Genomic DNA, 24,673 nt, shown 5'->3' on the forward strand with positions numbered 1-24,673 from the left:
AATTTCGGCTCAAAATTCTTAGTAACTGTAATTAAAGCAACAAATACCTGAAAATTTCAAAAAAAAATAAAAAAATCGGTAAAAGCGCCGTAAAAGCAAGAAAAAAAAATAGAAAAATCCATCGAAAATCCGATCTGGAAATCATGAAACCGATCCCGGGAGAAACGGTGCAGTCGATACTCCGCGGACCGGCGAACGCGGGCCACATCAGGGAGATGAGCCAGTTCCTGAGGCGCAAAATCGACGTGTGGACGGACGATCGCGTGATTCTGTTCGACTCGGGTCGTCAGCCGCTGCAGCCCCGACTGGACCTCGTGCACGAGAAAGTCGGCGGCTCCTCCGGTCGTCTCGGGCACTTTACGCTGCTCGACGGCAGCGAGCCCCGCAATCCCGAGGCCGAGCGCCGACCCAACAACTGCGCCTTCGACTGCGTCTCGGACCAGACCGGCTATCCGGCCCCGATCCTCAGGCAGATAGTCGCCCAGCGGATGCTCGTCAAGCTCTACCACGCTCGTCTGCGCGGCCGCGACTATCAGTTCCAGTGCTCTCGCTGTAAGCCGAGTTATACGCGCTGAATTAAAAATCAGCCTGAGGATATATCTCCCTTCTTACTTTACTTACTTACAACCAATATTCGCCTTTGAAAGCTCTGTGTTGCATTTGACTCGCGCAGGTAGCATATCCGGAGGCTTTACTTTAGATGATGCCGAGGATTTGGTAGAAAGATCGAAAACTACTGGTGGGCATGCTCATCTCCACTATGAGGATCATGAGTCAGAATGTAATCATGCGAATACTGACCTGAGAATGTGTACGCACTGTTACGCATATTTTGAATTATCACAAGAAGAATCGAAGCCAGTTGGAGAAAGAAAAGAATATATTACTAAAACGGTATTCGAGAATTATGTTCAGTTGAAAACAATGTTAATGTATGCAATGAATACACCAGATGGAGAAGATGCAATAGTATGTTTAACGACAATACGTGGTTGTACACGAAATTGCGGAAACAATAATAACCCAAGCACTCATGAGGTGCAAATTATTTCATCTGTATCGCGGAGGGATCAAGAGTATGGCTATTTGTATACGTATTGGAAAGCCCAGTTTGGAGTAACAAGAACGAGAAAACGCTGCTTAATTAATGGAACATCGGCATCATTTAATGCACCATGTCCATCTCCCGACTTCCAATATTTTCTCTCTACGTTTTATCCAAAATTGGTAAATAATTTTTTCTTATATTCGTTATTTCAAGTGCACGAGTCGCGCTATTAAAACGTTCGACTCTGTAACGGATCGACGTGTAAAAGTAGCGGCCTTCGCCTTTGCCGGCCCGTGTACAACTATTATCAACACCGCTCGCTTTGACACAGGGTAGACTCTATAAATACGCTAAATTCCCGTTTTGTACTGTTGTGGAAATGAACGTTTTATGCGGTTGCGCTATCTAACATTTTACTTTTCATTTGAACGATTTAATCATACTATCATAATTATTGTGACAGGATTTCAATGCTTGTAAGGGATTCTTGATAGAAAAAATTTCTATGAATAATCCTCCAGAGCCAGAAAACCCAAATCGAAAAAATAAAAGAAATCCAGATTCAACGTCAAGAACGTTCAAGACAAGAACATTTCATAGCTCAAATTTCGGGACAAAAACATATCGTAATAAAAAAAAATTTCAATAGAGAAAATTTTAACAATAATTAAAGTTCGTTTGAACACTTGATAGATTAAAATGTATTCATTTATGGCAATATCTGATCATTAATTTATGCTAGAATATAGCTGTCCATGTGAATTTCATTTCAAAAACTTCTTTTCAGCCAGAGACGTACACCTGCGCACTCATATCGACTTTCGAGGCAAAAAGTTATGAAAATAAGTGGAAAATTTCGGCTTAATTACTATAATTTTTTTGTGAAATATTTTAAAGGCTCAAAATTGAAGGGCGAGCTTGAAACCTTTTTTTGTTTATCCGAATTAGAATACAGCGCACGGTCTGACCAAACGATACGAAAGTAATATTGATTCTTCTTTGCCACAGTTTTTTTGCAAAAAAAATCGGAAAAAATTTTCTTTCATCAAAAAAAGTTCTAAATTTGCGAGGACAGCTGCATTTTTTCCGTAAGACACTGTTTAGCTCTTTTCCGAAGGGACTAACCAAATTTACTATAAATATTCGTGATTCTTTTTCCGGACTAGGATCGGCTTGATGAAAAAATTTCAAGGAAAAAAAAGGGTTAAAAATTGTTCAAAAAAACACGTGTAAATTTTTTCATGGCAGAATTAGTATGACTTTTACATCGTTCGGCCGCACCGCTCTCCACAGGAGCCTTACTCATATATTATATATATGCATCTACTGCACTGGCACGAGGCATGTAAGTTGCGGTAAGCGCGAGGAGTGGATGATGACCCCTTCGAGCTTGCACAGAGCATATACAGCGTATACCACACAGCGTATACCGCGGAGAGAACGAGAGAGAGAGGAGCTTTCGAGTCGACGCGAGAGGCGCTCGCACAACTCACTCACACACAAAAGTTCAACTTGCATCCACACACATACATAGGTAGACGTGCAGCTGCGCCTGCAGTCGTAGATACATACACACACGTGATAAGTATACGTATACGTATAGCGGAGCGCGGCGTGGGTGGTTGGGTGGACGCGCGAGTGCCTATAAGTGGCGCGCGCGTATCTATACGTACACAACGTATATAGTACATGTAGCGTAATACGGCTGCGCTCGCCGGAGCTGCTGCGTGTGTGATATATAGCCCGCTACTGCTGCTGCTGCTCGTCGAGTCGACGGTCGGACGCTCGGTCGGCGGCTCCGCGCTTATATACACACACTCGCCTCGCGCGCGCTATTAAGCGCCTCGCGCGTACGTACGACGGTTCAGTCGGTATCGGAGCAGCGTCGGGCTCGCGTCGCTCTCTCGTCGCTCGTCGGAGTAGAGTGTGCAAGCTCTCTCGGTGCTGCTGCGCGTGCAATAATAACAGAGAGGCAGAGCGGAGAGCCCACTCCGCGTGTGTCTGTGTGTTTGAGTGTGTGTGTGTGTCAGTGCTTGATATTAGTGTACCGAGAAAACGCATACACTCTCGGAAGAGGGGCCTACATAGATGTAATATAGCAGCTGAGAGCATTCGTAAGCTCGACGACTGCACCGCATTTTATTATTGTTATTATTATTATCATACGTCCGAGTGATCGAGAGTATCGAGTTCACTACTCTCCGGTGTCACCGCACAGTGAATAATAAGAGAAAGAGAGGAGAAAGGAGCTTTTTCGCAATTCGGAAAAGCTCACGTCGACTACTACCTAGTGCCGTGTACGTGAAATAATACAAAGTTTGCGCGCCGGCGCCTGCAGTAGCAGATGGGGATCGATCGTACGACGACGTCGACTACCATCGTTGCTTCTGCTGCTGCTACTGCTACTACCGCAGGCGTTGCTGCTGCTGCTGCTGCTGCTGCTGCCAAGATAACGTCGTTGCTCCCATCGAGCAGGTACGATGACTTTTAACCTTTCGCCTCGGCGACTTCTGCTGCTGCTGCGCCCACTTGCCCACTGTATATAGTACACACATCTCTGTGTGTACATACATGTGCTGCTGCTGCTCTGTGCTACGTATATATTCGCGAGCTTTTTAGGCGCGGAGCTTTTTAGAGTGACACGCGCGACGAGCTCTACGCTCTTCCCCCTTTCTCGCCTCTAATGGCTCGCTGAACTTTCGCTGCTACCGAGAGCTTGCACGCGCTGAGCTTTTTTCTCTCTCGCGCTCGAAAATGCACTGTATAAGGTTAGGGGGCGGGCGTGCGATAGTCGAACGGCGTGCCTATTATGTGTGACTTATGCATATACCAACTTGCGCACGGGGGTCGTCAGGCTCGGTTCATTCTCATCTCTCTCTCTCTCTCTATCTCGATGCAGAAGGATCCACGATCGCGATATGTATAGGAGAATTTTTGCCTCGCTTTACGCTCGCGTATACCGTACACAGTGGAATATTTGTTTGTGTACACACGACACACACGGTTTTTATGGAATGCGCGTAAATCTCATTTGACGCAGATCGACTCGCGAGGCCGCGATATGTAATAAAGGCGGAAATAATCCAGAAAAAATCGGTATTTATATCTATTTGCGCGCGTGAGTTTGCTGCCGCTGCTGCTGCCGCTGCAAAGTAAAGTAAAGCACAGCGCACACGTTTCATTAGCAATTGTATATATACACACACGTACATCTGGCGATATAATCGCGGTTTGCAGTTTGCACATCGTATCTATATAAGTACGTGCGTCAACGGGTGAGAGAGACGTTTGATGTCGTATACTCATTACTTGCACTTGGCGCGACTGCGAGTTCGTTTGCGCACGAGGCTTTGTGTGTGCGTGTATGTGTCTGTGTATTGACGGGAAATCAAGTTATTAACGTAACTGCTGCAGCAGCAAACTTCCAAATCAAAGCGAGGTTGCGAAAAAAAAATTGAAAGAATGAAAAGAAAGAAAGAAGGAGGGAGTAAAAGAGAGAGAAAGAAAACGGCCTAGCGCAGCTGCAGTAACGAGGTACAGCCAGAAAACTACTTGTGCTTTCCTCTCGTCGAGTGCGGACGAGAGAGCGCGGCAACGGCGGCGAAGAGAGAGAGAGAGAGACTTTGTTTTTTGCCCCGATGCTTTTTCGCGTCGGTGGTTATATATGAATGAGACAATTTTGCGCGCAACTTTTTTTTTCTTCATTTGTTATAAAGCAACTTTGCGAATAAAGCGCACGAGATTCGTTTCTCTCTCTCTCTCTCTCTCTCTTGCTGCTTTGCTTTATTGCAGTGCCTCTCGGCTCGGTTTCTATATATCATATCGATTTTCCGACGCGATTCGCGTATATAAATACAATACGTATATAATACAAGTGCGCAACGCTGCATTGAACTCGTTTATCGCGGCGACGAGTCGAATTTAAGGTATAATATATTTTCCAAACAACAAAGCCAAGTTCACCCAGGTCCATTGCTCTTTCTCGCTTATATTATATAGTTTTTGTTATTGCCAGCTCGTGCCGAGCTTATATATGTACTAATTATTATAATACGCATTAAAACTTGTATAGCTAATGGCTCTTTGTTGGCAAAATATTCAAGATCTTATATACGCACGATATATAGGAACTGCCAGGCGCTAATTTCCCAAGCGTTGCGCGAGGAATCGAGAGTCTCTTCAACTTTTCTGCTGCTGCTGCTGCTATATAATAAGCATAACGTCGTCGTCGTCGTCGTCGAGTATGCATATTACGAGAGCGTTGACCCTTTTCGGACGCGCGGAGAACACGATCTGCTGCCTACGCACACGCGCGCACAGTAAAGATACACTTATACACCGTTGCGCATTGGGCATACGAGAGGCCAGGACGATAAAAACGCATATTATTTATCGTGCACTTGGACGATAAAATAATTTTGTGCGTGTATAAAACGATCCAGAGAGAGAGAGAAAAAACATTTTTTTTTCTTCGTTTCGTCGTCGTCGCACGCGGATTTTCGTCGCATTAGTCACGAGCTCGAAAAGTGTCGCGTTCGAGGCGCGACTCTCTGTCCTCTACACTCTCTGTGTCCAGCTGTTTATTATAAACTCTCTCGATTCTCGATCATTCTTCCTCACAAACTCGGACGATTTTTCATTCTCGTTTATTTATTCGTTGTTTTATTTTTTTGCAACGGAGAGAGAACCACGTCGTACAAAATATATACGTTATAAAAATGTCGTCGCGCTACTAAAACACACACACACACACACCGAGAAAAAGGCTGCAAATTGCTCGAGAATTTTCAAGCACGACGACGACGACGACGACGGAGTTCTACCCTAAGCCAGTCACGTAAAGCAACGTAGTGGGAAGGCAGGCAGGCAGCTAGGTGGGCTTGCCTCGAGCCCTATTACATAGACACAGAGAGAGTCTTTGATACCGTACTACCTTTTAGAATGTTAAATGCCACTTTTTCAGCCGTGCGCGCGCGCCTGAATCTGCAAGGGAAAAAAGCTCGCGGTGGTCGCAGCAGCGGCCACCATCTCGTGGAGCTTGCGATGTGCGGGCTGTGCACACGATGAGCTTGATAAACAAGACAGATGCTCGCACGCGCGCGCGAGCTCACGGTAGACGCACGTAAACACAGACAAAAGCGAGAAATATCAAACTAGTATATAAAAGAAAAAGAGAAGAAAAAAACACGCAAGCTCGGCTTTTAAGCTCGCTCGCGCGATTACACGTATACACATCCCAGCCACTCTGGTCGTGTGGCCGCGCGGTGAATTGGAACACACGGTGATGCGCGTTCAAGGTATCTCTATCGTCTATCAAATATATATACGGTATATAAAATACGAAAAGTTCGACGAAGCCGCGCGCGTATTTACTACTACGCGGACGATTAGATCGTCGTCACGGTCGTGGCCTGCAGCAGGAACGCGTATCACCGTAACAATAAAAATCTCGGGCTTATTCTTCTTCTTCGAAAGCGATTAAAGAAAGAAAGAAAAAAAAGATGCCACTCGCAGTCATAATAATGGCACTTGCGTAATGCACACACATAGTAGTAGTAGTGGTGGTCGTATAAGCTTTAAAACGCGTAAGTATCTCTCTCTCTCTCTCTCTCGGTCTACATAACACGTGCGTGAATTGTTATGACGCTCGAAGTTTGTATTATCTATATACGATACATGTATACCAGTACCGAGGCCTAACGCGCAGAGCTCTCGAATGTAAGCGTGCGTCGTTGTCGTCGTCGTCGTCGTCGTCGAGGGTCAGTCGATACATATATATCATATAGTTTCTCTCTCACACGCGCCGAACCCGACGAGCTCGAAACGTATATTATTGCTGTATGGAGTATATCTAGGCAAGCTCTCCATTCTCTATCTCGGCATCAATTAAGTACGCGCGGAGCGAGCGAGCGAGCTGGTGCTAAATGCCTCGTTACTTCGTGCGCGTATGTGTGTGCGAGCACGTACGTACATACGAGTTTGCATTATATTATTCCGTACCTCCGAGTTTGCAACTGCAAATTCATGTAGCAAATCGAGAGATAATGCGAATGAAACTGCGGAATTATCGATTGGTCTTTTTTACAGATATTTTTTTGCCGACACTTGCGAGCGGTGACCTGCGAAGGCAATTTTCTCTCTCTCTCTCTCTCTCTCGAGCTGAACCAAAAAAAAACGATTTTCGGGGCGCTAAAAAAAATTATCGCTCATCCATAAAGTAACGAGAGAACGTGTGGCTCTAGAGAGAGAGAGAGAGAGATAGCTCGAATAAGAAAACGGTCGAAGGTTATTAGACGATAGGCAGTCGTGAGCGAGCGAGCTAGCGACATACTTTGCACGTTTCGTCCGGATAAAATGCGAAATTGAAATTCTTACAGGGAACACGATGACGCGCAGCTGATATATATATATAAGTATATAACACGCGCGAGTTGGCCTTTTTATAACGCGCGAACGTTTTTCTGCGTGCGTTGATAATAAATTCAAGGCCCGCCGACGCCGCCGCGCCTGTGCGCATTAGCGCACACAATGGAAATATAAAAGCTTAGCCCCAGCTGCCAGCAGCAAGAAGCTGGACTCGTAATTTGCAATTGCGCGTAATGCAATAATGAGCGACTTGAGTCGAGACGAGCTTCGATGTGTCATTATTATACATTGTATCTCGTAAGCTCGTGCGTACCACTTTTTTGTTGTTGTTGTTGTTGTTGTTTTTTTTGTTTTTTGCTTCGTTCTTCTTATACAAAGAGAAGAGACTAGACGGACTCGCTTATCTGCGCCCTCAAAGTGCACACACACACAGGTGAAAGCTCGCGTATAGGACGAGACAAAAATATATTCTCTCCTCTGCGTGCGGACGTGCGTGTAAACACACACACATAAGTACGGCCAACAGCTGAGGGTCTGTATGTACGCGCACATGAGCGAGCAGCTGAGCGTACGTATCAGCTCTCATGTACGGCGCGGTGCGAGACAAAAGCGCATGGACGAAGAGACTCGACGCGTGTCGTCGTCGTCGTCCCCCTAACAACAACGCGTGCGAGCCAAGAGAGCTTTGGGGTGTCTCTCGCTATCTCTCTCTCTCTCTCTCTCTCTCTCTCTCTCTCTCTCTCTCTCTCTCTCTCTCTCTGCGGGGAAGGAAAGTGAAAAAAAAGAAAGACGAAGAAGAAGTTGGTCGTGTATAGGGGTGTGTGCGCGAGACACAGAAGGGAGATAGAGACACGGAACGGTACTCGTCGTGGAGAGAGAAAGATATTGTGAAGTACACGCGCGGTGGAGCTGTTACGACGATACGGATGCGGTGCTGCTGCAGAGACAAGCTCGCAAGGAGCAAAAAGGGGATAGATAGGAGGCTGCGCGTCTTTTTTTTTTTTCATCTCCGTTCGTCGGCGCGCGAGCTTGCACCGACGCATTATACATATAAGTATTGTTTTGTATCGCAGCTTTTCATATACAGCTGAGCGTCGAGCAACGGATTCCGCCTTGCCACATCGCTCATTTTCCGATGAACTTTTATGCATAAACGAATTATATTATCGGGGACGCTCTGCTGCGTAGCGCGGAAAATTGAGAAGTACGACGGCGGGGCCATTTGGAGATTGCGTTCTTTTTTTTTTTTTTTGCGCTCTAACGTCACCGCGTTTATAACTCTATAATGACTCTCTGCCGCGCGCGCTATGTGTAGTATAGAGGCAATATCAGCTGCGCTCGACACTTTGTAGGCCGCGAATATAGATATATTATACTTGCGCAGTAATTATCACTCGGCTATGTATATGTATGTACGTGTAGGGGTAATGGTAAAAGGTGAGAGAAAAAGTGAGAGCCGAGAGCCGAGGGGCGTGTGCGCGGGGGGGAGGAGGCCGAAGTGATCTATTTTAATTGACATTACATCCATTAATAACTTGAACCAGATTCGCGTCCAATCTGATTATAATACATCCCGGAGCTGCTGCTGCTGCTACTACTACACTCGAACGAGGGAGACTCTCTTATCTTTCGTTATCGATTGATTTTCTCCCTGCCTACATACTCTTCGGCGGTGGTAGCGGTGGCATCTCATGCCTCGGCGTTATATTACTTGTGTCTCGTGCCTTACGTGCGAGATGTCGTGAATCAGTATAGACTCGATCGTATTCCCTCGATGGAAGTGCTCGATAATTTGTGGCTAGGTTTTGCTTAACAAATAAGTTTCATGATCACTGAAGGGACCTTTTTACAAGACATCTTGATACACCATAACCGAGCTTCGATTTATACAATTATTTTGACTTCCCCACTCGCAGGTTTACTGAAATAAAGGTACTTGCCATCTAGCGGCGAAGGCTCTAATTAGCATTGTCGTAATTAGTCGTAAAAAAAAGTCTCACATCGGCGATGTATTTTAAAGCATGTCCAATGGTACATTTTATTATTTAATCATAACGATAAACGTTAAAACCCACTAGACATCATCATACCTATACATGGACTAAACTCTAACGCGTACACGACGATCATGCAGCAGCAGCCACAGAAGCGCGTTTGAACTCGATTAATTTTCGAGCTATATTCTCAGAGAGTTTTTTTCTCTTTGAGCGAGCTTTAAAGCGAGAATCGATCTCTTCCCTCTCTCTCTCTCTGCAATAATAAGCGAGAGCACAGATTTCGTGTCTGAGCCCGATTAAAATAATATTTTGGTCTTGAAAACGGCGCGCGCGAGTGGCGGAAAATCGATCGCGCACACATACTCACGGGAGAGAGAACGCGGAAACGAGTTGCGCAATGCATATTATATACGAATCGCCTTTTCTTGCACGTATAAAATATTATACACACATTTCATCATTCGAAAATCTTCCACACTTCCGCTTTTAAGTACGTGTAAATTGTGCTGCTGCCGCCGCCGTTGTTGTTGTTTTTAATATATCTCCCGCGCGCTTGGTTATAAGAAGAAAAACCACACTCGGACGTAAACGATCTCGGTCGTCGCGCGGCACGTGTATACGAGACGACGCAGAAAAAAAAATAACCGCCTCGGCCGCCGCCGCGATTAAATCGCCTATATAATATAGGCTGCACGCGCGTATCGTAATATAATAAAATTATAATAATTACGTATGGAAATCGCGCGGCGCGGCTAACGAACGATATCGTGGCACCGGTATATAGTATATACACTGCACTCGCTGCAACGAGGTCGCCAACGCGCACACACGATTTTGGTATATTTATTTAGCCGCGCGCGAGTGAATTAAGCTTTATTTACGCGTGACGTACACATCAACGATTTGCGTGTTTGCTCGTTGCGCGGGTGGGTGGGGGGACACACACGCACTATATAAGTATACATACGGTTGTAATACTAACATAAGTCTGCTGCTGCTTGGGTGCACTTGTTGCCCGCTTATAGTAATGACACCGACGATGTGACGCGCGTACGGTACATTGCACAGCAGTAGCAGCAGCTTATAGCTATGTATCATATGCATCGAGAGCGAGTGACATTATACGCGAGCGCCAAAAACTCGACTATCCGACTCTTTTTTGGCTGCAAGCTCTATATAAGCTCGATCGACTTCCTTTTTGCATTTCGCGCGCCGCGCGCTAAATTACTCGCTATACGCGTCGTTATTATCTCTCTCTCTCTCTCTCTCTCTCTCATCTGCTGCTCGATGCTATCGAGCTCTTAACGCTTAACCGCGCGGATATATACCTTGTAATAAACGACGATAAAAAAGAGAGATAGAGAGAGTAAAAAAAGAGCGAGAAAAAAAAAGAACAGATATACAATGACACGACTCGCGGCTCGTACGTCATAATGTATAATATGATTTACGAGAGATACAATCAGCGAGTGTAAGTACTTGACTTGGTTGCTTGCGCGCGAGAGCCGTATAATCGCGCGACGAATACGGCTCGCGCGCCGATAAATTTTCGTTGATATAATAATAATGCCATATAAATGTAGTGGTACGACTGTAACGAGATCATTGCTCGTCCGCTACTGCGTGTGTACATTGTATTATTGCTTCTTTCTTTTTTTTTTACACACAACGTTAACACGTTTTGCAAAATTGTCTCGGCGGTAATTCGATCTCTCTCTCTCTCTCTAAGCGGTACACGTACGTTATTTCAAACGCTAACGTACGTAATTCACTTCGTATTGGCACACACGAGAATCGGCGGGGGGGAAGCTCTTTATATTATTATATCTATACACATCCATATATCTATATGACACATCGCGCGCGGCAGCGAAAGACGTCAATGACTCCTACGCACGGATTTTCGCTGAATTCGCGGATATCTCAGCTTTTGTTATATATATATTATATATCGCCTGTATATGTGTATTACGTTCTCGAACTTCGCTGCTGCTGCTACTGCCACCCGATCGATCGACCTTGTCCGTCACTACCGTGTACATGTAATCGTGCTGCTGCTGGCCGCATAGTCCCTTACAACGTATACACACACGGCTTTGATCAATCGCGAAAGAGTCGAGCTGCTGCTTATTCAGCTTTTGAACAAATTACAAAAGGGCTATAATGTATATGAATGGAAGCCTAGCTTGTATATTATACATCACACGCTTATACGCGGAAGACCGATCGACTTTTTCAATTTCGTGCAATTTTTTTTCGATACTTTTTATTTCCTTTTTTTTATATCCCGAGGTGAAAAACTGTGGAGAAAACGTGAGCCGGCCCTACTACCACGTCGTGTACATGCAAATTTTCCCTTTTTTTTCGACGCGTATATATACCTCACTCGCAAGCCCGGGCTAGGCAACGTATATCTCTCGACTCAATCTCTCTCCCTCGATATATATCCCACCACTCTCGGGATTTTTGCGCTGCGGGCTTTTCACGTCTCATTCTCGCGCATATTCCTTTCAGCCAAGATTACGTAAGGATCTCTCTCTCTCTCCCTTGACGTACGGTATGAAAAAGAGTTGCAGCGCATCGCGCGCTATATAGGCACACATTAGTTACGTATATATTATGTTCGCCCTTCGACGTACTACGGCTGGCTGTCGGAGTTACGCGTGTGCATCGTAAAGCTGACATTGAATATTCGGAATTGTATATATGATCGACAGCTCATCCGCGCCGAGGAAAATCGGCCGTATATAACGACGCTGTGCACACGATGATCGCAAAAACCAATAATAGGCGAGCTCGCGCGAGCTTTTTTGAAATTCAAATGCGCGTGACACGTACTGGCAGCTCGGCGGCTGGTATATCACGCGCGCGCATCGTCGCCCCGCGCATCGGGCTTTGTTTCGTATCAGACACACGCGTGCGTCAAATTTTTTCGCGTGCGTTAGCATTATTATCAGTTAAAAATAGCTCCATTTTTTCTATAATAAGTGCGGCAAAGCTGCAGTTACACGAGTGGTAATGTACTTATTGTAACGAGTCGGTGTATCATATAGAAGAATCGTATATACGCGAGCGAGCGACGAATGACGTCAAAGCCCGGCCGCGACACAACACACTCGCGTACATATTCGTATATAGTATATTACGAGCAGCACCGCGAGTTTCTTCCGCGAGTATATGCGCTATAATAGATTCGTGTGTACGTGCTGTAGGAACACTCGTAAACGCGTGTAGCGCTCAATTAGCGGTGTCATGCAGCTACTCGTTGCGCACGCAACGTCCTTTAAATTAATTGTATGATACCTCGTAATTCATCGATTCCTTGATGCTTACTTACTCTCTCTCTCTCAATGTTCTGTTCCAGGTAATCTCACTCGAGAAGTCGGATTACGTCGTCGTCGTGGTCGTTGTTATTGTTGTTGCATCGTCGTTTTGCGGACACACACATATCTCTCCCTCATCCTGTTTTTCTACGTAACAATAACAATCGATGCCATAAACGGCCTTTAACGACGGATAATAATATTGAAAGAAAAAAAACAACGACAACAACACGACGCTAAAAAAATGGATCCAGCCACGGGTCAAAAGAAGCAGGTGCGAGTGGGCTTCTACGACATCGAGGGCACGATCGGCAAGGGCAACTTCGCCGTCGTCAAGCTCGCGAGGCATCGTATCGTCAAGTCAGAGGTAATTAGTCGTCGTGCATGGATATTAATAATAATAATATCAACAGGATACGATTGCGCTAAATCGCTGCGGTTGTAAACAAAAATAACGAAACGAAATAAAAAATGACCGATTGTCGCGCGTAGCATCCGGTAAAAGCACAGACGAGTAGCAATTTCTATGAAATTCGATTATTTTTATTTACATCGATTGTAAACAAAATGACTCGTATAGGGGAGCTTACTCAATGTCTTCGAACCTCGCAAACTCCAAGTAGTCTCGGATATATTATAATCCTTGAACGATTCCGACTGTACACACCCGCAGTGACATTATACAAAGTCACGAGAGCAGTCGTTTCAGATTCCCGTAACCCGTAACCCACCTAAAGAAGTTTCACTTCATAAAAAAAAAAAAAAACAAAAGCAGCTATCACGCACGATCGACGAGGTCGACGCCAACTACAACTTTCGTTTAAACGTGTATATTCCGCTCGTGCGAGTCGCGAGAAATCGGATGGACTTCCCGTAATTATCGACGCGACTGTTTTTTTTTTTGCCATTGCCGAACGCGTTTACGTGTATATATTTGTACACGGATGGGGGGGCTTGCGCTCGTCAACAATCGCGCATAATCTCCATCCTGCACTTGGACGCGAGCCGTGAGCGTAATAACGAATAAACATCGTACTCCGGAATTAAAGTTTACACTCGCGGGCGGGAGGAGCCGGGGGCCTCGACAAACAATAAAATTCCATTGTTTTCCTGTTGGTTTATATACGCGGTGTATATCCTTTGTAAAATACATATTATAATACGCGTCGCGCAAAATCATCGGAGCAGACACGGGGCGCGGGTGCAGCGCGAATCGACCAACCAAACTCGTACAACAACAAAAAAAAATGATGATAATAATTTCCCTTCGTATACTTTCTTCTCTCTCACTTTTTTTTGTATTTTACGACGCGCTGCACTCGTATACAGAGTATCACGTGTGCACGGCTATAACAAAGGTCGATTCTTCGACACACACAGACACACACACACCCACTAGGTTTAAAAAGTAGCAGCAGTAGAGAGACTTCAGAAGTTCAGTCTGGCGTGTCCCAAAAAACCATCGCGCGCCGCCGACCTCGATTTTACTTTCAGCTCGTACTCGTTCGGGCGCGACTTTATGATTGTAGTACGAATCTTTTCTGTATTATTATTATCATAGTAGCGTCGTGTGCTATGATATAGCAGAGTTATATGTATGTTACGTCGTTTGCGCGCACGTGAGTCTCGTTTGACATTTTTATATATATACTTATGTCGTGTACTCTCGCCACGAAACAGGTGGCCATTAAGATAATTGACAAGAGCCAGTTGGACGAGACGAATCTCGAGAAGGTGTATCGCGAGGTCGACATCATGAAGCAGCTCCATCATCCGCACATCGTCAAGCTCTACCAGGTCATGGAGACGAAAAATATGCTCTACATCGTGAGTCTCTCTACCTACTTGCTTATTTTTATTTAAATTTTTGAGCGAAGAAATTTAAAAAAAAAACTGTCCGTGATAACAGGTGAGCGAGTACGCGAGCCGCGGCGAGATATTCGACTACATAGCCCGCTACGGCCGCATGAGCGAGCCCTGCGCCCGCACCACCTTCGCCCAGATCATCTCCGCGGTGGAGTACTGCCACTCGACGGGGGTCGCGCATCGCGACCTCAAGGCCGAGAATCTCCTCCTCGACGCACAGATGAACGTCAAGATCGCCGATTTCGGCTTCAGCAATCGTTTCGCCCCGGGCGAGCGTTTGAGCACGTGGTGCGGCTCGCCGCCCTACGCTGCCCCGGAGGTGTTCAAGGGCAAGCACTACTCCGGCCCGGAGATCGACGTCTGGGTAAGTTCGATTGCGAATATCGTAATTTAATTTTTAATTTAATTTTCTAACGAGTTTTTCATTTTTTTTGCTGAACAGAGCCTGGGCGTCGTGCTGTACGTGCTCGTGTGCGGGGCCCTGCCCTTCGACGGCTCGACCCTCCAGTCGCTGCGAGATCGCGTGCTGAGCGGCAAATTTCGCATTCCCTACTTCATGAGCACAGGTAAGTCGAGCTATACTTTGTTTCGAATGTCACCTATACGTCATCGGTCTTTTTTCCTCGTTCGCTATATACATGGACGATTGAAATTTTTATCCGCGTTATTACCGCGCGACAAAAGAAAGAAAAAAAAGAAAAGAGCGACTTTGATTCGATGCGCTACTAAGTGTATACATACGTTGTCGTCGTTGAGTTGGCGACAGTTTTCGATCGATTAGAATTACCGTTTATCGAAAGAAGTTTAAAAAAAAAAAGAAAAGAAAAGCACATATACAATTAATCGCGCGGCGTTGACGTAAAACACTCGTGTGTGTGCACACGTCGATGACGTAAAAGTCGACGGCGCGCGGCGAGGAATCAATCATCTGCAGTGATAATTCCGTGTGCAGCTTGTGTTTTATCAATACTCGTCGAGCTCGTTCACGTGTGTGTGTGTGTAGAAAGTTTTCTCTCTTTCTCGCTCGCTGTGCGCGAGCAAAAAGTTCAATCGCTCGTCGCTCGTACTACACGCACACACATCAAATCGGGAGTAAAAAAAGCCGAGCCGATTTCGCAGCTGATCGCTTATGTACAAAACTATATACGTATTATACATAGCGCCGATAATTTTACGCTCGATCGCGCGAGCACGGGCGCGATTGACCCAAATCGCGCTTTAATTGCGCGCAAGAATCATTAATATTATTATTAGCTTTCATGGTGCTTGCAAGTGTGCCTACTTATCGTACGTTTGAGAAATTATCGATTCCTTTTTATTACGAAAGAGCCTAATTGGACCTGCGGATCGATACACACACCTATACACGAGTTGAAAAAAAAAAAATATTTGAGCGTGGCGTTATCTGTGCCTGCAGACTGCGAGAGCCTGATCAGGAAGATGCTGGTGCTGGAGCCGTGCAAGCGCTACACGATACCGCAGATCAAGCGTCACAGGTGGCTCGGCGGCGCCTGCGACCAGGTGAGGACGAGTCTGCCCAGCGCCGTGCCACCCGCCCTGCAGGAGCCCAACGAGCAGGTACTCAGGGTCATGCAGAGCATCGGCATCGACGTGGCACGCACGAGAGAGGTAAGTTTATTTATTTCATCAAATGATTATCTGGATCTGAGTTTGTTAAATAATATCGTCGTTGCTTCTATAGTCGGTGCGGAACAACAGTTACGATCACTTCGCCGCCATATACTTCTTCCTGCTGGAGAGACTGAAGCAGCAGCGCAACTGTCCCAAGGACGAAAAATTCAAGTCCAGGTGAGTTATCGGTTAGAAATTATTTGCCACCTATACACGTATACATAGACACTCAGTAATTGACACACGATGCTGCTTCTTCTTTCTGCGTATAGTTCATGATATATACAAAGTGTGTAACACAATTTTGCACCCATACGCGAGGCAATCAATAATGCGACTCGCGAGACATGAAGAGAGAGAGAGAGCCGAGAATTTCGATTTCTCTCCTCGTATATTATACATACACGCATATACGTATACAACATGCATCGATACAAACGAGCGCGCGGAGCGATATACGCGGCCTGTGTAAGAAAATATCAATTACCGACGCGCAGCGATTAAAAATGCATCGCGTTACACAAACACACACACATATATAACTATAGATGTCTTCGGCTCGCTGATGTGTTCAGCGGCCGTGATGTGTTTACTACGTGCACATATATATACGTACTCGAGGTTTCGATCGCGCGCGCGAATAAACTCATTCGTACCAGTTGCAGCCGCTGCTGCCGATGTTTTTCTTTTTTTTTTTCTATTTTTCTATTTCTTTTTTTTTTTTTTTCGAGAAAATTTTCTACGATATTAAAGCTCGCATCGTTGCGCGCTTGAATAAATCATCATCGCTCAGCCCCGGCGTGCTCTCGCGTTTTGCAAAATTAATGTCACTGTGCGTGTGTGTATGTATAAAGTCGAGTGTGACACATTATTGATCCTTGCGTATAATATTATACTGCACAAACTGCACTAGACCGCACACACGTCACACTATACACGTATTATTATAATGGTAATGCTCAGTGAAACGAATGACTCCTTCGAAACATTTTTTTCTTTTTTTTGCTGGGTGCACACCGTCGATGATGTGTACTCGACCGCTCATCTGTTTTTTTTTGTTATTATTAAACGCTTCTGACTCGCGCGCGCGCACTAATCAGATTTTTCCACGCGCGAGAAAAACGAGAGTGTTTACTTTTCATTTTTTTCTTTTTTTTTTCGACGCAACAACTGTCATACATATAGATGGAAGTATTATACGGTCCCCCCATACAATAATAATATAATGGACACGCCAATCCTCCCAGATAATGATTTTTTCTGACTTTTGTTTCGTTTTTAATACATAACGTTTTTTGTGCGTTTCTCGTTTGTTTCTTTTTTTGCAGTGATGATAACTTAGACGGAAGTTGAGAAAAAAGGGTACCGCTTCGCTACCCTCTACTACGCCGTCGAAGATAAAGCAAGAACCAACGGTGACAGACAAACGAACAAACAAACAAAACAAAAAACACACAACAACAACAACAACAACAATAAAAAAGCAAACACGCAAATTTATAAATAAAAGAAAAATCGATCTCGCTCCGTTATTGGAATATGCGGACGCTTCTCGCTCACTCACGATCGATTTTTAATCGGAAGAGGCTTCGATTCACACGCACTATATGCCCTCGGAGATCCCTCGGATGCGTTTCTGTGTGTATGTCAGTCAGTCAGTCAGTTGTTACGCGCGATACGTACGCACGAATAATTGGTAAAATCTTTGTTTCTAGAGCGCAATGAACATACATAAATCGATTTTCCATGCTTGTTTATTCTCTTATGTACATTCGATTAATATTATCATTGTAAAAAAGCATCTCTTTTGAATTTGAATAATCATATGTATAATAACTTTATACTTACACTCGTTGACCCGCATCCATTCGAACTCATTCAAATTTTTTTTTGCTCGAAAAAAAAAAAAGTAAGAAATCGAATTTTCAGTTCATCGGTCAAAAGTTCTATCCTTCTCTCTCTCTCTCTCTCATACGCTGGCTAATGGACTACCTATATACTACCTTGCCTGCCTTAAATAATAATAATAATACATATATTATACTCCGCCGTGAGCTTGACTGGCATAATATATAATGCGTATATACCTGTATACATTATGCATGCATTGGTAATGCTTCTATTTCAGGACTGCAGAATTCTCTCGTTCGCAATCGAGGGAGTAGCGGCAGCAGTTAACCTTTCTGCTTAACTATATATATATATATTATATTTTTTCATCAACCGTAAAACTTTCCGTGTGTATCGCCTATTACTAAATGAAATCAGACTCATTCGCATTCTTAGATAAATAACCCTGATCATCGACATCTCTTCGCTTAAAAAAAATTCACGTAGCATAAAAGTTCTTATAAAGATTATAAAAAACAGATTTCTAAACGTCCCTTGTGGCTTGATGATTACAGAGGCCGCGAGGAGCTCGGGCGCAACGGCAAGCGCTTCAGCTCGACGAGCTCGTCCACGGACGAGGGCTGCTGCAGCGCCGAGGGCGACTTCGAGGACCAGATACCGTCGGGCGACGAGCTGCGCGACGCCCAGATCAAGCTCGAGGAGCACCGGCTCGGCCTCGATCGCGACATCCACCAGCGCAACGACAGCCAGATCGTCAATCGCCGGCTGAGCGACTATCAGCATCAGCACTTCAGCAACGGCTCGAACATCGCCAGCATCGGCGCCGCTACTAGCAGCAATAATAGCAACAGCAACGGTGGTGGTGGTACCAGCAGCGAGACGTTGACCAGCAATCAAGACTCGGCCATTGCCAGCGAGTCGATTCAGAGCAACAGCAACGGCAACGGGGGCGTGATACGCCACGCTACGACCAACAACGGTGGCAGCATCTTCGGCGCGAGCAACGGCAGCGGCAGCCACAACGGCGGCAGCGGCTCGTCCGAGTTCTTCGAGTCGAGCTTCGACTCGGGCTGCCCGCCCGACTACACCACGACGACGTCGACGAGCTGCTTCACCTCGAGCCTGCCGAGCTGCACGCCGCCGCCGCCCAAGAGTCCGTCGCCCGTGGCCAGTCGATTATCGAGGGTCGCCGCCCAGGGTAGACGTGCCTCCGACGGTGGGCCGAGGCTTCTGCTGGCCCAGCAGGCCGCCATCGAGCGCGTCGTCAAGCAGCGCAGCATCCAAGGTTCGTTGTACGGTTAAAAAAAAAAAATAAAATTACGAATCGTGAATCGATTTGATTGATTTTTTGTAAATTTATAAATCAATTTAATTCTCTGAATTTTTTATGCTCTGGGTATAGTAAAAATAGCCTACAGTGGACTTCTCAAGTTATAGAGTCACCTCCCCAGTGATTGAAAACGCATCAGTGAATGAAACTTTATTTATAAATTAATATAATTTAATTATACTGAACTAATTCATCGGTAATGAAATTTTATAATGTAATGAGCATTAATACTAAATATTTCCATAGTTTTTAACAACTTTCTGAATATATTATTATTAATTAAATGACTCTGAAAATAGTTTCATTTACTTAAAAATGCTACATTCACTGGTGCATCGTGCATTTTTTCCCTTATTTTATTAATGAAAGTCGAAAGTAAAAATTCTGCAAAAATTCTATTCGGTAGAGAAAGACATTTACTATTATAATCCATCTGAATAATAGCCTTTAATTTATTAAAAACGTTGATTTGAGCTAAATTTAAGCAAACTTTTTTGAAACCTTTCATTCACTGGGTAGGTGACTCTATATTTCTTTTGGGCTCTAGGTGAATTGAAGAAATACACATAAGGGGATTACCAAGATACTTTGAATTTTCTGAGATCCATCTAAAGTCTCGAGAGCTTCAAAGAATTATAACTTCCTCGAAAAATCCACTAGAAGATGAATAACTCAGAGAAACTTGAGTTAAAAAATGTGATTCAAATCATGTAAATTGATTCGCGAATTAAAATACATTTAAATCCTTACAACCCTATGATGGATGTATAAGAAATTTTACAACGATAACGATAATAATTGTGCGTGTGCAGATTCGGGCAAGGCACGCGGCCACCTGGACCTGGTGCACCTGCGACCGCCTCCGGCCTCCCCCCAGTCCTCCCAGTCGGGCCACCAGTTCAAGCTGCGCAGCGTCGACTCGGCGGGCTCCCAGCTCCAGCTGCTCGTCCAGCAGCGCATGCTCCAGCAGAAGCGCAATCTGTATCATCGGGCCCACCGTACGGGCAGCAGCAACGGCAGCAGTCCGACCCCGGGCTCGATCAACGGCTCCATGACCCTCCACCATCACCATCATCCGGCTCACACACAACTCGACGGCGGAGGTGGCGGCAGTCAGTATCTGCTGTCCCGCCAGGACAGCTGCGGCTACAAGCTGGCGCCGGCACAGCAGCGCCTGCAGCAGCACTATCACTATCCGCAGCAGCAGGCCCACCTCAATCCGCTGCACAATCATCACAATCATCATGGCAATCATCATCAGCATCATCATCAGGTTCAGCAGCATCAGCAGCAGCAGCAGCAGCACAGATTCAACGAGCACGACTTCGGCAGGGAGCGCGAGAACGACGAGCGCTGGAAGAGTCTGCCCTCGAGGCTGGCCGCCGATTGCCAGCTGGCCGAGAGGACGCTGCTCTGGAGCCAGCAGGTAACGTCCTAGATAGAGAGTGAGATCTCGCGGGGCCAGCAGCAGTATAGCAGTGCACGCCGTAACTCCTTGTAGAAAGAGAGACACCTACCCACCCACCTTAACCCAACTCCCGCTCCCCCAGCCACGTATATAATACACCTAGATCGATATTTATATTGTGTCGTTTACCTCTCGACTTTGGCACGAATCCTTTTTCTTTTTTCATCACTGCAATAGTATTTTTTTCTCCTTACCTTCTTTTGCTGTACGAGTGGGTGAATATCGATGGTTTCGCATGTGTGTATGCGTTATTATTATTTTTTTTTTTTTTTTTCAAACTGTCGAGACATTTTTACGCGCATACTTTATATTTACACGTATGTTTATTTAAATTAATTTATCGTTCAGTATTTTTATCTAAGAAACTTTGTATACAAGCGTATATAGGAGCTCTCGCGAGTCTCCAATGTTTATTTCGAGTGAGAATACTTTTGTACGCATCGCGCTTATTTTTATATACGCGAACAAAAAAAAAAAAAGGAAACAAAAAAATTTTTTTTTAAGGAAAAATAATTTTTGTTTTATCTCGCGCGAAATAAAAATGTGTGTGTGTGTTGAGCACGCGAACGCGCGCGTTAAATTTAGAAATCTTTTCCTTTTTTTCTCGAGACGCGTTTTGCACGCGTTTTACGCAAGTTCGAGAGAGTAAATATTAATAAAATAAGCTCGATTCTCGAATTTATCGTCGAGAGAAAAGATTATTATGTTATACGCTAGAGAGAGAGATGTTGAAAACTTTTTGCGAACAATTTTTATAATACATACGCAATTTCGAATAAACACACACACACACACACGACTATTTCGTTATACGTTGTGTACGTATCGGAAATAGCTATTTTTTTTGTAAGCTCACTTTTTACCAAAGTATATCGATTGTTAGAGAGATGTATGATTTTTTGCCGATTATAAGGACTATACATGTGTACGAATGCCTATGTGCTTTGTATCGATGAGAGTCACGTTGTGCGTCTACTATTATTTTAGAGTACCTGCATCATGTTCCTATGAGCGAATGAACGAACAAAAAAAAACCACATGATTTTTAAATAAAATGTTTATTACTCGTTCGATCCTTGAGTTGAATTTATTTAAATTAACACATTTAATTAGTCCTGCACGTCTCTATATAATTTTGCAAGCACGTTTTTTTTCTTTGTAAATTGAATACCCACTAACCCACGTAACGACAGGTGGAAAATCTCGGCGGGGGCGCGTCGTACCTGCCCCAGCACCACAGCAACAACGCGGCGGTGGCCAACAACGGCTTCCTGTGGCCGACCCAGGGCAGCAGCAATCCGCACTCGACCATCTTCGAGAACAGCCCCGGCGACCCGATGGAATGACTATCGGACATAAGGGCTTCCTTGGCCAACTGCACATTGAGGCTGAGGAGCTCGAGCGGCTCGGGATCGCGCAGGACCCTCGTCAGGCTCTAAGTTAATCGCGCACATACACATATACATTTCGACTGAGTTATTACAAATTGTTAATATTATAAAATGCGTCAGCGAGTTGTTGGGTAATAAATAAGACTTGTTAAAGGATTGTTGAATTAATTGTTCCAAGCCTGTTGATAGAAAAGAGAATGAGAGAGAGAAAAATGTATATCGAAAGTTGAAATGGGAAAAAATTTAGAGCTCAGTCGTAGTTTTGCTTGAATAGTATATTATACACACACGAAGGTATCTATATTATACGATATACACAATATTGCATCGTCCAACGATCGGGTTTTCGTTATGTTATATACTTGCGACATTTTCGATGATATTATTACCGATTTTGGAGCGTCGCTCCGAAGTGATATAAACATATTGAACAATCTAACACGATATATCAGCTAAACTATACAATAAAAAAATAATAATAATAATAATACACGCAGATTACGATCGTATTGTTACCGAAATAATAATAATTATCGTTTAGTCGGCTTCTGGAGACTGCTTCGTAAAAATGTGTCGAACGTCAATACAAAACACGAAAAAAAAAAGTATATAGATATAAAATAATTGATAATTAGAGATATTGCGGATGATTTCGTCCGCAGAGCTCGAACGTGGACGAATTAAAAAAAAATAATAGATTATGTAAATATTATATAGAGAGCTTTCGAATCATTACGTCGTACTAGATGATATGATGCTGATTGATTTTATATTACAAAAAAAAATAATAATATTGATAATTAGTCAAAGTTAATATGTACGTGCCTCGTGCTACCCTGATTTCCAAAAAGATTTTTATATTTATTACCAACGAAAATTGATGCGAGTATCTTCGAACGAGTCAATTTTTACAATCGTCTATACACAGCTGCGCCGAAGTTATATGGAATAAATTGTACACACGTCGGTAGTATCTTAAGATATCATTATTGCGACTTTGGCTTCTATACTCTGGAATTTCGTTTCGATGGCAAATTTCAATATTGTAATATGTATACTCGGTAGCACGACGAACTAGAAATGAGAAAAAAAAATATGAAAATTTACGACTGACGACGAAAATATAATGTATATCTATCGCTATAGTGTTACGATAAAAAAATAAATAATTGAAAATACATATTACTTGCACGGAACGTGCAATTTTATCATAGACTGATTAAAACAAAAAAAAGAAAGAAAGAAAAAACCGAAAAAAATAGAAAATCTATATATAACACCAATGACACATGCACATCACGCGCTATGTAGTGGAAGGACAACCGAATGATAATGAAACTGCAGTGCTCGAGAGCCATTACGACACTTTTTCTACCGGAACAATTTTGAAGATGGTCCAAAAAAGATTTCTGCGACCAAATCCTGTAATATCTAAAAAAAAAAAAAAAAATAAGACTTATAGTCGAGGAAATGTTGAGAAAGAAAGAGAGAGAAAAAAAACTATTATCGGGTGATGCGATGCGATCCGTGCGCCTAACGATGCCAATTAATGAAACAAATTAACTTTTTCAATGAAAGCAATGTTATGAATTTACTCGTGGTAATTGAATCAATAATTTTAATATATAATATCGCCGACAACGAACAGTGAAGCCCGCGATGATGTGTAATCATCGACAATCATGGCGACGAAGCACGTGCTGACAATTTAAATGATATATCATTCTTTTTTACGAAAAAAAAAAAAAAAATTGAGCATCGATTAACAAAACCATCATCTTATCGACGTACTAAAATATCAATTACATAGGACCCTCGTTCACGAGAATCACGGTATTAAAATGATATAGCTGCTCGCTCGAAAACCACCTCCGCACGCAAAATATCATTGAGGACGACAGTGAGACCAATACCATTCACGATCGTCCTTTATCAACGAGATAAACCGGATAGCATCATTGCCTCACATCGAGTGACATTGGGATTATGATCCACTTTTTTTTGGTACACTGCACCCATTCAGAAGGAAAAAATTATTAATTATAATAATAACAATAATAATGAAATTATTCATAATCAAGTGTGACGCAAAATGTGTATTATGTGCTTTACGATAAAACTGCAAGATTATCGTACGTGTTATAAAAAAAATTGTATGAACATGCAAAAGATACATATAGTACATTATATATCTCTATTATAAAATGATAAGTATCTGGTGCTGCGAGTAATATTAATAATGTTAAACTTGAAAATAAAATAAAAAACAGAACAAAATATTTATACAACACGAAGACGGAGCGCGCGCGAAAGCTCCCGATTCTCGTAACTATAATTTCTGCAAACGAAAGCGATCGAGAGTTTCTTCTTCTTCTTCTTCTTCTACTTCTTTTTTTGTATG

At 43.8% G+C, this 24,673-nt stretch overlaps 1 protein-coding gene across 3 annotated transcripts; it reads left to right on the top strand.

Moving 5' to 3' along the window:
* Positions 1-2,911: 2,911 nt before the first annotated feature.
* LOC106652939 (serine/threonine-protein kinase par-1-like) lies at positions 2,912-24,068 on the top strand. Of its 3 annotated transcripts, none has more exons than XM_014372127.2 (10): positions 2,912-3,523; positions 12,776-13,101; positions 14,415-14,561; positions 14,644-14,964; positions 15,043-15,166; positions 16,018-16,229; positions 16,303-16,409; positions 18,638-19,368; positions 20,226-20,839; positions 22,075-24,068. In XM_014372127.2, the coding sequence occupies exons 2-10, from the start codon at positions 12,979-12,981 to the stop codon at positions 22,225-22,227; spliced, it is 2,532 nt and encodes an 843-aa protein (XP_014227613.1). In that variant the 5' UTR covers positions 2,912-3,523; positions 12,776-12,978; the 3' UTR covers positions 22,228-24,068. The 3 variants fall into 3 exon arrangements, with proteins under 3 accessions (XP_014227613.1, XP_014227615.1, XP_014227614.1); XM_014372129.2 differs by lacking the exon at positions 2,912-3,523 and adding an exon at positions 4,958-4,974; XM_014372128.2 differs by lacking the exon at positions 2,912-3,523 and adding an exon at positions 12,617-12,705.
* The last annotated feature ends 605 nt before the right edge of the window (positions 24,069-24,673 follow it).

Source organism: Trichogramma pretiosum, unplaced genomic scaffold, assembly GCF_000599845.2.
Source record: "Trichogramma pretiosum strain Unisexual culture from Peru unplaced genomic scaffold, Tpre_2.0 scaffold3, whole genome shotgun sequence".
NCBI lineage: Eukaryota > Metazoa > Arthropoda > Insecta > Hymenoptera > Trichogrammatidae > Trichogramma > Trichogramma pretiosum.

Excerpts from the sequence above, each read along its gene's own strand:
- LOC106652939 (XM_014372127.2), top strand. The coding sequence starts at position 12,979 with ATGGATCCAGCCACGGGTCAAAAGAAGCAGGTGCGAGTGGGCTTCTAC. Across the intron at positions 14,562-14,643 it reads CGAAAAATATGCTCTACATC|GTGAGCGAGTACGCGAGCCG; the intron begins GTGAGTCTCTCT and ends CCGTGATAACAG. Across the intron at positions 16,410-18,637 it reads GACGAAAAATTCAAGTCCAG|AGGCCGCGAGGAGCTCGGGC; the intron begins GTGAGTTATCGG and ends TGATGATTACAG.